General features: G+C 47.5%; 2 protein-coding genes across 2 annotated transcripts; both read right to left on the bottom strand.

Annotated features, from left to right (window-relative positions):
• Window positions 1-358: 358 nt before the first annotated feature.
• arf2b (ARF GTPase 2b) lies at window positions 359-6,729 on the bottom strand. Its single transcript, XM_070989960.1, has 5 exons — window positions 6,653-6,729; window positions 5,367-5,524; window positions 4,089-4,199; window positions 2,244-2,368; window positions 359-2,136 (listed from the first exon to the last, which is right to left on the bottom strand). The coding sequence occupies exons 2-5, from the start codon at window positions 5,512-5,514 to the stop codon at window positions 1,975-1,977; spliced, it is 546 nt and encodes a 181-aa protein (XP_070846061.1). The 5' UTR covers window positions 5,515-5,524; window positions 6,653-6,729; the 3' UTR covers window positions 359-1,974.
• Window positions 6,730-8,511: 1,782 nt separating this feature from the next.
• LOC139350001 (uncharacterized) lies at window positions 8,512-11,427 on the bottom strand. Its single transcript, XM_070991088.1, has 5 exons — window positions 10,806-11,427; window positions 9,637-9,743; window positions 9,433-9,553; window positions 9,252-9,352; window positions 8,512-8,676 (listed from the first exon to the last, which is right to left on the bottom strand). Exons 1-5 carry the CDS (start codon window positions 11,425-11,427, stop codon window positions 8,512-8,514), a joined length of 1,116 nt encoding a protein of 371 aa, XP_070847189.1.
• Window positions 11,428-15,531: the final 4,104 nt, after the last annotated feature.

Here is a 15,531-nt window from a genome sequence, read left to right as displayed (position 1 = left end):
TCTGCTACTTCACATTTCAGAGGCAAAAAGTGTACTTTTACTGCTTTTTAATGACTTGCAGATTCTGAAGCTGCTTTTTACTTCTGATGCTTCAAAGTAGAAAAAAGTGATGCTAACGCGTGAGCCAAAGGCTGACAGCATCCTGACATTCAGCTGCGAGCGCTGAGCGAGCGCTGAGGAGCTGCAGCCTTCAGTCTGAGCAGGCTGATCTGCTCTTTGGCTTCAGGACTGGAACGTTTTCCAGTGCTCATGTTTTCTAGAGAAACCTTGAATCAGAGACAGACGACTCAAAGATGAAATGATGACTGCGGCTCAGCTGACGTCTGATCACTGGCTGAAGAAAAGGCGACGCAGCACAAACTGTTGGATCAAATCATGTTTATTAATGTGTTCAGGAAATCCCCGCGGAAAGTTTACAGGGGAACTTACAGATTTACAATCATTCTTGACAGAAGTGCCAGCTTGACCCCCCGGTTCGACACTGAGAACGCCTGCTGAATCTAGACCAGTTACCCGCACGCCCGTTCCCTCGACAGGTCTACCGCCGCGGCCTCCGGCTCCTGACAGACCGCTCGCTGCGTCGGCCTTTCGGTCGTTCGCCGCCTGTCAACGGCCGGACATTCGAAGCAGGCTTCCTGTCGCCATGTCTGGACCGTTCACAGTCAAAGAGCCTTCATATTTGGTGCCAATCCTTCATCCCAAGCAGGAAATTAGACCACTGGATGCTTTCAGATTTCAAAATAAAACCAACCGTTGGTGAGAGAAGCCTCTCGGGTGAAAATTCGTATCAGTTCAGGCCCTGCAGGAAACTGTCATGTAGAGGATTTGTCACACTGCTCAGATGCATTTGGTTCAGCAGTCAAAGAACAAGTAGAAATGCTAAAACTAGTTACAGAAAAAAACATGTAACATCTCTGAAAGGAACAACACGTGAAGCTCGTGAACGCATCAGGACACCTGTCTGCTAACCGGCTGACGGACGCTCGAACACTGCCAGGACGAGTCATCGCGCTGAAGGTCGTCTCCAAAACCTAATTTAATCCCGGGAATTAAACACCAGCCACGAACGTCTGGAAAGACAAGACTTGCTGATCTGAATTTGAAGAGGACTGAATTTGAAGATTGTTGGCTTGCCTTGTGCTTCACGGTCTCACTTAGCGGGGAGGAAGGTAGTGTTCGCTGGAGAACCATCGCTAACAGAAACGTCTTAAATTCCAATATAATAAGAAGAAAACAAACAGCATGATTTTCAGATGACACCAGAATGATCGAGGATGGGCCATTCGCTTGTTTTTTGTCCTTTTTCTGTTTTTGATTTGCGTCGACCTGATACAGGTTAAGATGCAATTTACTGAATCTCTGACTGGGTTTGAGGTTTCAAAATCAAGAAGAGGTTAAAATGAACATTTAGCATTCAGTCTACATCAGGTGAACATCTCTAGTTAACATAGATATCTCTACGGGGGTGGGGGGTGGGGGGGCTTGCACCCTTGCTCTTTCTTTGCCGTATGAAAACCATGCTTCCTCTGGAGAGTAAGGGTGGGGGGAGGGGGCCGTGCAAGACTTGGAGTGGGGCAGGCTGGGTGGGGCAGAGGCTGAGTTTGGTGGATGGAGAGAGGGGCTTGAAAACCAGACTGCTGATTCCACAGGAGGTGTGTAAAAGGCACGCCAGGGTCACTCCCACTCCCAGCCAGCACACAGACGCCTTCACACCCACACACTCGCTGAACACACAAGGTACACGCTCACGCACGCACGCACACACACGCCCACACACACACAAGCAGCACAGGCTAGAGCCCCGAGAGCACTGACGAGGGGGGAGAGCGGGAGGGGGGATGAAGGAAGTTCTTGAAAGAAAGAGCCGGGGTTGAGACGGGGTTCGATGGGGCGAGGGGGCCTGGATCCGGTGCTGCCGCTGTGTTGAAACAGAAAAAATAAACAACAAACAAAAATCAAAACTGGTGGAATGGATCATTTCTGGTTCTTCAGCTGGTTGGAGAGCCAGTCCAGGCCCTCGTACAAGCCGTCCCCGCTGGTGGCGCAGGTGGCCTGGATGTACCAGCTGCGCTGGCGGAGGGCGTGCAGGCCCAGCTTGTCTGTGATCTCTGCAGCATTCATGGCGTTGGGGAGATCCTGGAAGAAGAACAGACTGTCCGTCAGCACGCAGCTTTCAGGTCGGCGGCTTACAGACACGTCGGCGTCGCCGAGAGGCCAGACCGACGCTCAACGCGTGACCTCACCTGTTTATTTGCAAACACGAGCAGCACGGCGTCTCTGAGCTCGTCCTCGGCGAGCATTCTGGACAGCTCCTCCCTCGCCTCGTTCACTCTCTCCCGGTCATTGCTGTCCACCACAAAGATGAGCCCTGCAGAGACAGACAGCTGGCGCTGAAGCATCGTTTCACACATCTGTCCTCTTATCAAACATCAGCGTCTGCCAGACGTTTGATTCTCTCTCACATCAAATCTGAGACTCTTCCATTAATAATTCAGTGGAAATTGTTCCTAATGATTAATAAATCTCTTTGACCCAATAAAAGCCTGACGTGGCTCTCTGGGATGAAGTCTGTGGTTCTAACGTGGCCACAACATTTGAGGATCACATCGATAAACTGGGTGTTTAAACGTGAACCTGAGCTCAGCGGTGGAGCTGCCGACGACGCTGTCGAGTGGAAAAAACAGCTCAAGTCAAAAATAAACTCAGAATGTGTCACTGCAGCGAGTGTGAACATCAAAAAAAACACTTGGATCCTGATATCTGACAGCTGGATTCATTCCTTCGTGCTGTCGAGTCACTCTGAGACGAACTCCTAGAAATGATGCAAACGCAGCGTTTTGAGGAGCAGAAAGACTCAAAGTGAAACTTGTCAGACTGCTGGTGCTGCTCTGGCCTCGCAGCCACGTCAGCCTCTGAGAGCTGAAGGAAGAAACCTGCTCGGACATCAGCGACGCCGCTGCAGATTTCCACCTCGAGCCATCGAGTTGATGTTCGACCAAAGTGAACAAAACCACAAAACGTGAAGGAAGAGACGACGGCGAAGGTCAGACCTGAAGACCTGAAGAGTGTGAACGTCCTCGTAGCTGAAGACAAATGAGCCACGAGGACGTTCAGACTCTTCGGTCCTAGACTGTTTGTTCACGTCCTGATTTGTGAGGCGGCGCGTTGTTTTAAATAATTCATCGTCCCTGCAGATGACTGAACGACAAACAGGTTATTTCTGCTGTTTGCTTGGACACCACTGACACACATCTCTCATCATAAAACAAAGATCCTCGCTGAGAGCGTGACAGTGACACCTGTGTCATGTGATGTCAGAGCAACCCAACAGTGCCAGAGAAGACTCGAGCGTCCCTCTGCACTCACTGTCTTTAAGCTCTTTGTCTCGTTCAGAGACAGAGCGGTGCAGTTTGGAAAGGTCAAACCAAACAGAGAGACGCAGGCTGAACTGAGCAGCAGAGCAGCTTCTGTCGTCTGCAGAGGTTCTGCAGGCGCTTTCATGCTTTCATGGCTGATTCGAGCAGCAGGTCCAAACTCTTTGACCTGTGAGCCCTGACACAAACGAGTGTGGAGGCAGAGGTTATGATGCTTTCCACACATATGATGGAGAACATGAGATACGAGGAAGACGGGCCGTCTTTGATCAACGATGCTGTGACTAACTGTCTTTACCAAAAGGATTCACGCGAGCTCGGTATGTGGACGAGGACGTGTCCTGCAGAGACATGTTTGTCTGGTGGAGCGGAGGGAAATGAAGAGGAGCTACAGCAGGACCGAAGCTGTCCGGGTGGAGCTGCTCAATCAGCCAAATCAACTGTAACAGCAAATACGAGCTGAGCAGAGAGTTTACCTGCAGGTTGCATCATCAGTGGGAGACACGAGACAGCGTTAGCACACAGAGGCTTCACACTCTGATCAACTCAATTTCAGGAAATAGTAGAGGAGTGACACAACACGCCCTCTGAGAATTGAACAATAGTGTCTGAGTCATTGCTTGACTAGTTTTTAGATTGTCTCTTATGCAGCAATGAGGCCACCTATAGGCAGCAATGCTCACTGACACCCAGCTCACATAAAGTCCTCCTCACCTTGAGTGTTCTGGAAGTAGTGGCGCCACAGCGGCCTGATTTTGTCCTGACCGCCCACGTCCCACACTGTGAAGCTGATGTTCTTGTATTCTACAGTTTCAACATTAAAACCTGGACAGGAGAGAGAAACACGGATGAGTCACGAAACGACAGAAACATTTCAACAGTTCAGGCTCTGAATGCTGACGGTCGACGTGCCGACGCTCCATCCAGCTCAACGCTTCCATGATCACAGACTTTAAATGTAATGCCTCTCGCTCAGCAGGTGAGTCTAACACTTCAGAGCTGAGAAGATTTTGTCCATGACATAAAAACTATACACACTAATCAGATCTCTGGTCAGATTCATGATCTCTTCTACGTATTATTTGATTAGGTCATTCCTGATTTATGTCATTGTTTTACCCATTTTAGATTGTATTTTATTTAGGCCAAGTTCAAGTAGACCTGATCATGTCCACACAACATTTAAACAGGACGAATGAGCAGGATTTCCCTAAAAACATGACGCAGAGACTCATACAAAAACAGTCCCTGTCATTCATCACTTCTCTGGAGGCGCGTGGCTGTGTCTGCATCTGACACCCTGACCTGCGCTCGTCTTCAGGTGGGGCTATTGGCTATCAGCGATTGGCTGAGGTTTGGCCTCTGCAGCAGCAGAGAGATGAAATGAAAACAGTGTGTGGAGCCTCAGAATTCTCACATCAAACACATTTGGTGAGTTTCACTTTGCGTCTGTGCAGTTTGAATGAACGAGGATTTAAGTTTGTCTTAAGAGACAAACCTGAAAGCAGAAGGTGCAGGTATTTTCCTGAAAAGATGGAAGAACAGTGAGTTTGTTTGTTTGTTTGTTTGTTTGTTTGTCTGTTTGTCTGTTAGGCTACGGCTGGTAATGGAAATGTGAACCCCAGCCTACATTTTCTCATTTTGCTGTGTTTGTAACCTTTTTGGGTGTCAACCTGTGGGCAGCTGGATGTGTCACCACCAGCCAATAACAACGCCCCACACTGACCAGGGATCAGATCATAAGACGAGGCTGAGCTGGACCAGTTTTCAAACCACAAGCAGCAAATCCTCTTTCAGTCTCTAACAGCTCTGCCATCTTTTGTTAACGCAGATCAGATTTTTCAGATTAACATATTCAGCATAAATCCAAAATCTCAATATTGTATTGATGCTAATATGAAAACCATTCAGATGATCCAACAAGCTGTGAATTTAGGAAATCACTGAAAAAACACAAGTGAACAAAAGGGATGAATCCACAGAGATCCTTACCAATGGTGGGAATGGTGGTGACTATCTCTCCAAGCTTCAGTTTATATAGGATGGTTGTTTTTCCTGCAGCATCGAGCCCGACCATAAGAATCCTCATCTCTTTTTTGCCAAATAGGCCCTTGAATAAGCTTGCAAATACATTCCCCATGGTGACAAAGCTGCCAAAGAGAGAGAAACAGGGTTAGGAGAGTATTTCAGCTTCACCTGTCCATGAGAGCGGTGGACAACACGTTTCATCTCTGTGGGACAGGTCAAAAAGACACCAATGAATGAACACAGGTTGATGGCGGCCGCGTCTCTGGCGGAGGAAAAGGCCAAACGGAGGCGCGATGAACGTAACTTGGCTGGAACACAAGGGAGATGTTTACTTAAGCTCGTGGTTAAACATTCAGCTTACGGTTTCTGGCTATACATTACCCGCCAGCCCAATCCGTCCACAACATCAAACATTACCTGACGCTTCTCTGCGTTAACTTCACAGCACACGTCTTTAGTTCGCATTAATAATACTAAAATTTCACTAATTAGCGGCTAAAAATCATATTTGTCACATTGTCAACCCGGATCAACTGAAAGCTAACTGATCACCAGATAAGAGAGGCCTGTTCCAGCTGGCAAACTATGCCCGAGCACTAGCGGCCAGGATAATGTTACTGTAGGTGTGAGCTGTCACAAGACGCTGGCTAACAACACCTCGACCTTAAGAGCAGGCCGACGATCCCGCAAACGTTAAACTCCGCATCCCAGCTGGCAAAATATCAAGTAAAAGCGCCGAGTACGGAGGGACTCATTGAGTATTTTAAATATGTGAATAGCCGAAGTTGGGTAGCGTTAGCTGGTTCGTACTACTCGAAGCAGTTAACAGTTAGCTTCCCTTAGGGCGGATGCTTCAGATAGCTAGCTTGCTAGCTTATGCTAGCTTGCTGATAACGGGCGACAAAATCTCGCGACCGTTAATCGTCGAAAGAGCTCCGCCGTTTACAATACACGGCGGCACATTAGTAACATAACCGACGCTCACACGTTGTGTCCACCGCCGGTGATTTTTAAATGCAGTATTCTGTAAAATCAACAGTGACAGTTCTTTGATCTGTTCCGTTACAGGAACTGGTTCAACGGGCTGGCTAACGCCGCTCCGGTTAGCTAAATGCCGCGTCACAGTAAAGACAGAGCACCGTGACGTCATGTTAAATGCCAGAGAAATCGAGTCGTTCGTGCAGAACAAAAGTCAGTTCACATATGAGTACATTTGAGGATAAAAACAGCGCGTTTATGCGGAGTATTACCTTTAGAAATACAGCTTCTCGATCTTTCCGTTATCTTTCACTGTCACTCCAAAATGGCGTCTTGCGCAACCAGGGAGACACCGGCGTACGGGCACTTCCCACTATCGAATTTGGTCCAATCACAGCACAAGTAGTGTCACACATAACCCGCCTCTATTCTCCTGCTGTCCAATCACAGAGTCAGCAAGTCCCTGAGCGCACATTGCACAAAATGTCGAGGAAGTGAAGCGCACACAAGTTTATTCAAGTTTCAGCCACAATGAACAACAAGACCGACGAGACTTTTGTCTATTGCTTCTTGTAAAAACGACGTGTGAACAAAACTCCAGCTGATCCAAATGTTTCTGATGCCGGATTGTCCCTGAACAATATGAACTTTAGGGCCAAAAGTGGACACGTGACCAGTGGCTGTTGTTTTATGGCCTGGGCTCGGCCCTTCAGTTCAATCATGAGCCTCAAACTCAGTGGCAACAGTTTGTGTTTGTCTGTTTCCTGTTTCTGGACAAAGCGGCTCCGTACAGAAATGTTTTTTCCAGTTGAAGAAGCTGCCTGGTCTGCACAGAGCTCTGACCTCAGACCTCATCCAACACCTTTGTTAAACACTGGATCACAGACTGAGAGTCAAACCCGATCAGAGACCGGGTCCACATGTGAAACCAGTTTGTGGCTGTCAAAGCAGCAGATTAATGTCCACTGTTTTGTAATGACGTGCTGAATGAAGTCAAATCCTAAATGTGACACAGATTCTTAACATTTTTAATGCATAACTAAAATCAGTCGTGTTTCCTCCCTTGTTTTCGTCCATTTTGCTTTGCTGATGGGACGTCTGTTGGATCAGCTGCTCTGAGGCCGGGCACACAGCCCTTCAGTACTGTGTTTACCCTGAACAATTTCTGACACCTGCTGAAAGTCAGCACCATCCCTGATCAGCCCCGGCGGACTGTCACATTAGGATTCTTGGTGCATTTTGTTTCAGGCCAGATGGATCGGCCGTCCTAACCCTCACATAAAGAATCATGTTATAGAGTTAGAAAAGCAACAGTTGTGATGTTGTGGCCAAAAAAAGGTGGCTGGCCATGTTTAAATATTTGCTTTAGGAGGAACTGCTGGGACGACCCACATTCCTCAAACACATCACATCTTATCTGAAAACAGCAGCTTCACTGAACCACGAGGCTGTCAGCATGACGGTGTGTTTCAAAGCTGAACTGGTTATTTATATGTTGAGGTGGTAGAATTCAACACCGTCAGCCTATCACATCTCTACCACATGGTTTTAATTGTTGAATGCAAACAGACTCCGGCGTCCTGTCTCTGGACTCAGGCTGGTGAATGTCTCCTAAAGGTTTGAGGTCTGGACCTCCTCTGTGTTACAGCAGCATCTTCATCATTTTGTGTTTGTGATGGACAGTTCGGTCTCCTGTCTCCCTCTGTGGACTGAAGCTGGAGGACACAGTGAAAGAAGGACCAAGCAGAAGAGAGCAGCGTCTTCACCTCGGAGGTCATTTTTTATTAAGATAGAAAAGATCTGCAGCATTCAAGTATGAAAGTCTTCAGGGCTCACATTGTGTTCTGACAGTTAATCATTGTCTCAAGCAGCCTCACTCGTTCTAAAGCTGAAAAGGCACCAAACAACATGACAAACTCCAGTTTCCAGGTCACAGAGGAAACAAAGGGATATTAGAAAAAATAAACAAGTGAAGAATCTTCTTTAAAACTAGAAAATCAGCTTAAAAATCACATCACAAACGGATTCCTGCCAAAAGCTGCATGCTCACATTCACGCCTTCATGTCCACATGGCTCAGAAACAATCAACGCTTCAGTTAGTGCAAAGAAACACAGAAAGAAGAAAACGTCTCATTCTCGAAGTTCCAGCTTTCCGTCTCTGACTCTCCACCTCCACCGCTGACATCTGTCAGGAGCAGGAACACAGCGCAGCCACAGACACGACTCCTTGACCTCTTGCTCAAAGGACACCGTCTTCCTGTCCAGGGTCTCCAGCGTGAAGGCTTTTCCTGAGATCTGAACGACAGACGAGATCGCTCAGGTGGATTTTGGTTGGATTTCGTTGAATATCCAGAGGTAAAAAGGTACTCCCACTTCATGCTGCTTTATATATTCTACCAAGTACTCGTGCCTGAATGTCGCAGCCTGTTTTCAGTGCAGATGAATTTGCTTCAAGTGTGATCACAGCTGATGTTAAATAACATTAGCTTGCATGCTAACACAAACAAATTGCAAACTGTTATATTTTATAAATGCTGTTTTCCTTTCATTGGTTTCTGGAGCCTGAACTCCTCACAGACAGTGAAGAAGACAAGGATCGATGTTCACAAACTGAGCTCTGAATTGATCTGTTCCACACAAAAGAAAACCTTCAAAATCACTTTGACAAATAACCCAAATTAACAATACGGCTCTCTCAAAGCTTTTGCTAAAATCAACACTTGGACATTATGAGCTGAACCCTGTCCTCTTATTGAGGACAAGGACACTTTTTAGTCCTTTCGAGACCTGCAGGGCTGCCTTATCTAATGTGAATCTTCAGGCTGTGTGCGACTGTTTAGGCCTCATCTGCTAACTAATCAGTCTCTTACCTGATCACTGATGCCGATAGCAACATGGCTGACTTTGACCTGCCGGCGTTCACGGATCCTCAGACACTCGCCCTGCACGTTCTCGATCCAGATGTCAACACCTGCAGCGTCAGAGCAGCGAAGACAATGAAAACAGAAGTCGGCCAGCGTCTAACGCAGTGACGCAAGTCTGCCATCTTACCTTCGAAGCAGTACGAAGGCGGCTGATGTGCTGAGGCCAACCACTCCAAGCATCCGTCCGCCTGACTGTTGCAGGAGGAAAAGACTCCCGAGCTCAGATCATCGGACGAATGCTCAGAGTCCTTCAAGATGGAGAGAAATGCTTTATTTTTCAGGGAGTAATTCCACGTGTACAGCACACACACCTGCAGCTATGGACACACACCTCCTCTGAGGCATCCATCTGCGACGTGTCCGAGCAGCTGAAGCAGGACGGGGGGTCGTCTCGAGGTTCGGGGGACGGGGTCTGGATTGTGGTGCCTATTGCTACATCTAGTGAGAGACAGCATGTTAGTTTGTGTTAGCAGCAGACGATATGCAGTTTTTAAGGGGTGTGAACATCAAACACCTGCGGGGCTGTTTGTGAAACCCTCTGTGGTGTAACCGTATCTGTCATGTCTGATGGCAGCTCAGAGGTTTCAACTCCTCGCTAAGCCATGAGCAAAATCTGCAGCTGTGTTCAGCATTGAAAGGAGAAATTTATACAGCAACCAACAACTCATCCAACGTTCATACAGCATGTGAGCAGTGCATTAAAAGAGCACTCCTCAGATTTGACAGTGAACTCCCACAATGCTGTTGGACTCATGATGGAGAGTTTGAAAAAGAAGATCACAATCAATGCAGCAGGATACGATGCACTATTGTCTTGTTAATTCCAAGCATTCTTCTGGTGCCTACATTACCCACAATGCAACACGACTGCCAGCAGGTCAGGATTTGGGTGTGATATGCTAGTACCAGCTAATGTAGCCTCAAGCCTCCAGCAGAGATGAGGAGCAGCTCCAGAGGTCGAACAACCACTGACTGTGAATAAAGATGGACGACGCGTCTCCACGAAGCCAAAATACGCTGAATACAGACGTTACTCTATAAACAGTTCTCAGAAACAAGTCCTCCATGACCACTTCACTCGGAGCAGCTGTCAATCACAGCCCTCAATTATGACATCACATCTCCTCTGTTGTGTCGTCCATCTTTAAATACAGTCACTAACAACAACTAGCGCTGACTCACGTGATGTCATTTGACCTCATGCAGAAACGTGAGCCACAAAAGGCTTCAAACGACTCCTGAAGACCAGTTTACAGTGTGAGGAGTACCATCGATGGAGTTCCTCTGTGAGACGACTGGAAAGACTCTGAATCCATCCTTAAAATGTTCTTTAAATGTGTCTCAGAGAGGAGAGGCTCTGGACTCACTCAGCTGTGCTATCAGCTGATGAGATGCAGTGTCTGCTAACGTGCAGCGGCAGCAGACGGACTGAACTGATTCTGGACTCGTACCCAGTCCAGCAGGACCGCGTTGACCCTGCTGAGCAGTTTTCTGACTCACCGTCTCTGAGGTATTCCAGCTCCGCCTCTGATCCCCATGAAGTGTCATTTGTCTGTTGAGCTTTCTGCAGCAAAGGGAAAAGACCTCGGAGAGCACGAAGGTACCCTGTCGACATGGAGGAGTCCCACTCTTCCTCCTCCTCCTCTTCCTCCTCTTCATTTCCCCCCTCTTCCCAGTCCCCCTCATAGTCTCTGTCAGTTTTCAGCCACTTTTCCTGAACATATTCCTCCTCTGCCATGTAGATGTCAACCTCTGAATCAGACCAGGTGTCCCAGTCTCTTTCACCTGTGGCGTATTCATCCTGCAGGGAGTTTGGCCGGGACTCCCATCCCCTCGTTAAGGAATCTGTCTCCTCTTCAGAGTCTGTGTCACCGTCTTTCCAGTCATCGCTGTCCTCGTCCACTGCTGTGGTCCTCCAGGGGCTCACCCAGTACATTGTGGGTGCTGAGGGGGCAGCTGATGGTCCAGTCAGGGTGACGGGGATCTCAGGGGACAAAGAGCAGGAGGCGTCTTCATTCTGGCTCTTGCCGTGATACAGTGTCTCACAGGCACGTTTGATGGACCAGGGACTCAGACCTCCAACTGTGGACCAAATGTGCACTTTCAGTGATGCAGAAAACATCCCAACAACAGTCACTAACAGATCACAGCTTTTTGGTTGACACACTGATTCTGTGTTTTTACAGGCAATCACATCTCTCCAATGACAAAAACTTGGTTTGGAGTGCCTCAGGGATCTGTCCTCGGCTCATATTTATTTTCCTACACTCGCTCCTTGTTACATTTTTCTCTTCCTTGGTATCGCCTTCAATCTTTATGCTGATGACACGCAGCTATTCTGACTCATTTGTGATCCGGATAACGTATCCAGATACAGATCCCACTTTAATATCAGGTGTAAAAGAGGTCAGAAGAAGAGCTGAGTCAAGTCATTTGTATTGTGTTTATGTAAAACATTATTGCTTGCTCTTCACTTGTTTTAATGCTGTAAACCCCATCATCTTTGTTCAGAAACGTGCTCCAGAAATAAAGTTTATTTTGAATAGCTAACCCATCAACCTGCTCTGAGGGCCTTGGTGGTTTTCCTCCTGAGCTCCTTGGCCGATGCTCGTCTGTCAGGGTCTTTCTGGAGTCCGGCTCTGAACACTTTGGCCGTGAAGTTATTACAGTTGGACGGCACCTCCCAGAGCGGCGGAGGCGCATTGACAATCTGACAAACAAGAAAGAAGTGTGAGAAAACCTCCTGCAGTTCTTTCCACTGCAGGACGGAGACACAGACTCACCTGGAGACACAGCGGATGGGAGTAGTAGCGTATCCACGGGTGGCATCCATTGAGCATGTGCAGCAGCATACAGCAGCCGCTCCACACGTCGGCCTTGGCGCAGAGCCGGTCCCCTCGTGCCACCTCGGGGGCCATGTGGGTCTCTGTGCCGGGGAGGGCAGCTCCTGGGGCAAACAGCACACCGTGAACTGTGACTTTAAACATGTTGTTTGCATGTTTTCAGCAGATTTTACAGTCAAAGCTGTTTCCTGTACGCTGCCTTTGTGTTCATCTTCAGCTTTCTGTCACATTTCTCTCAGTAAGAAAAGTTCAGTGAAGTTTGATCAATGGAAAACGTATAAAAGATGGAAGTAACTTTTTACCGCAGACGTTTCAGAGCTTACTCACCCCTGAAAGCCTCGGAGCTCCAGCCATTGTCATCTAATGTCTCTGAGAGACCAAAGTCACAGAGGAATGTGTCTCTGCAGTCTGCAGACAGCAGCACATTGTCAACTGGAATAAAATCAACACACAGGATTTAGTGAGACAGCTTGTTTTCATTTGGTGCTCATTATGAAAGAGTTGACTGAGAAATCAGGAGGCTGTCAGGGGCTGTCAGGCTGACGGGCTCACGGGGGGCTGAAGCCTCTGCAGCCTCTGCAGAGCCTGAACAGCCGTCTTCAGGTAGCACGAGGTAACATCTTCAAAGATAAAGCACGCTTTTCTTTCCACCTTTCAGGAAGATCTGATACGATGAGACGGTTAAGTTGACTCAAACCACAACGGAGGGGCCTAATTTGAGCGAGCCCCTTCCAACTCAATCCTCTCAGCAGGGATTACTGAGGGTTTAGGGGAGAGGTGTCACTTCAGGATTAGTTACCAACACTGGGGATGCTATCTGACAGCAGAACCAGCAGCTCCAGGCTTCACTGGGCTCCCTCCCAGTCAGCACTGCTGATAGCATCAAAGCTACTATCAGGGCAGGCAGAGATGGGACACTGCAGAGACTAAAGCTGAATCCAAGCATATGCATGTCTACAGTAATACAAATGAATAAAAAGCTGGTTAATAAAGTGATTCTACACTAAAGAAAACTGCTCACAATGTCACACCTGACTGGAGCTGTCAGATACATGTAGTGGTAAACACATTACCCTCCCTGCAGATCTAAGAACAGTATTTCAAGCTGCATTAACTGATTTTTGATTAATTTGCACTTAAATCTTTCCTAAACATAAACAGGTCGTGTTGTTGCCTAAACCTCAACAAACTGCGACAGAAAAGTGAAAATAAAAAGTCTGAAAGAATAAAATCGGGTTTCACAGAGGAGCCCGTCTCCAACGCTTGACTTTAAACATTCATTTGAGGGTAACAAGTGGGTTAAAATAAATAAATGAACACAAATTCACATTTGATTTCATGAATGGAAAACTTCACCACAGAGACTAAAGCTGTCGTTCGTACCAGGCTGTAAACATGTTTAATCGGATAAGAATTTTAATAAGGGGTCTATGGGAAACGACTCACTTATGGAGCCAGCCTCAAGTGGCCTTTTGAGGAACTGCAGGTTTTGGCCTGCGCTGGCTTCTACAACGAGAACATACCTTTGACGTCCAGGTGAAGGACCTTCCTATGGTGCAGGTGCTCTAGTGCCCCCAGTGCCTGATGAAGGTAGTGCAGGGCCAGATCTTCTGGCAGGGAGTTCATCTCTTTCAGAAGCTGGGCCAGACATCCTGAACAGGTTTGGACAAATCGTTCATTTAGAGCACTATTTTCATGCTCACGTGGACATCTTTGTGCTATTTCTTGTGGAGTAAGCTCACCTGGCTTCATGTCCATGAAGAGCACGATGTTGAGCCCCTCCCTCACGGCGCCAAAGAGCTCGACAACACGAGGAGAGTGGAGAGCGCTCCACGTGCTCACCTCCTCGCTGCTGAAGTGACTCAGTGGAATCTGAGACCGGAGAGGAGATGAGGTCATTTCAGGCACTTTTAGCTGAGTCATGGTATCAGCGTTCAGGAGAACACTGCAGATGTGCACTGTTAGAAGTGACTCAGCCTTTCTTGGCTTACCCTCTTGGCAGCACACTGGAATCCAGACCTTTTGTCCCGAACACAGAAAACGTCACCGTAGGAGCCGTTCTGTATGTGATGAAGAATGCAGTACTCCTCTCCCTCCCTGTACCGACAGCTGTTGGGCTGAAGTTGCTTCAGGTACAAAACAAACAGTGAAGGTGTGAATGAGGAGCAGGCAGAGCAGTTAAAGGCTGAGTACAGCAGCCAGCGGATTGATCTGAACGATGTCACAGAGGACGTTCACAGTGAAGCGATATCACCTGGCTGCAGTACTTTGACACGTCTGAGCTCACTGATCTGATATTTACTGCTCTGGTTCAGCCTCAGTGTTTGCATCAGCAGCACCTGCACACCTGTACACCTGTACACCTGCAGACCTGCAGACGAAGCGGCGAGCAGCTGCAGACACACATGCATTATTAACTGCTGTCTTCATTAGGCTGTGCTGACAGACCAATCAGTGGACGGATTATGTTCACATCAGTCGACCTTTGTTAAGAGCAGGTGGGCGGGGGGACGGTGGGCACACAAACTCCAGGACGTCCGGTTAAAGTCTCATGAACACAAACTTTGTCTGTACTAAACCGAGAACAAGATGTTTCCCTCGCCTCAAACAGGTGTTTCAGTGTCTGAACACAGACATAAAGGACGTTTAATGACGCTGTCGTCACTGTGAGGAGACATAGTGTCAACATTTTAATTAATTAAGGCTTCCTCGTATTAATAGAGGATGAGTTCAGGTAACGTTACGTAACACGTGAGCGTGTTTACTGCTGCACATTAGCTGTTAAAGGTCATTTTGAAGACACAGGTTTGACCCACGAATGCTAATGTTGCTCAGTGTTTGTGGATGTGTGAAGAGGCGACTATCTGATGTGTTGAAGGTGCAGATTTACACATTTTTCATACGTCAACAACGAATATTCCTCAGCAAAACTTTCATTTGAAGCTACTTCACACTTAATATGAAGTAGAAATATTGGACTTTTACTCCGCTGCTTTGATTTGACGTGACTGGTTGCATTCTGGGAAATGTAGGATCAGAGACCAACAGTCATGACAGCTCGGCCTCTTTAGCTGAACTCTTTCTGTCGCTGCTGTGACTCTCTGACCGTGTTGTTACTGGAAGTCATGAAACTTCTAACTCAGTTTGGTGTTTGTGTCTTATTGCTGAAGGCAGCTGTGGACATCATATCATAAACTGTTTATAAAGTGGGTGTCTTACATGATGAAATATGAATCCTTCATTGAGACGCCTGCTGCTCTTCCAGTCGTTCAGGGTCTGTTTGATCAAATCTCTGAAGAACGGAGACGCTGAGAGCTTTGACATCTGTGTCACTCTGCCTCTGAGGACGTCCACAGCTGTGTGAGCGTCACTCGTTCCCTCAG

The sequence above is a fragment of the Chaetodon trifascialis genome, chromosome 21, assembly GCF_039877785.1.
Source record: "Chaetodon trifascialis isolate fChaTrf1 chromosome 21, fChaTrf1.hap1, whole genome shotgun sequence".
NCBI classification, from domain to species: Eukaryota; Metazoa; Chordata; class Actinopteri; order Chaetodontiformes; family Chaetodontidae; genus Chaetodon; species Chaetodon trifascialis.
The sequence above is the reverse complement of the archived record's forward strand: the minus strand, read 5'-3'. Positions and strand labels throughout refer to the sequence as shown.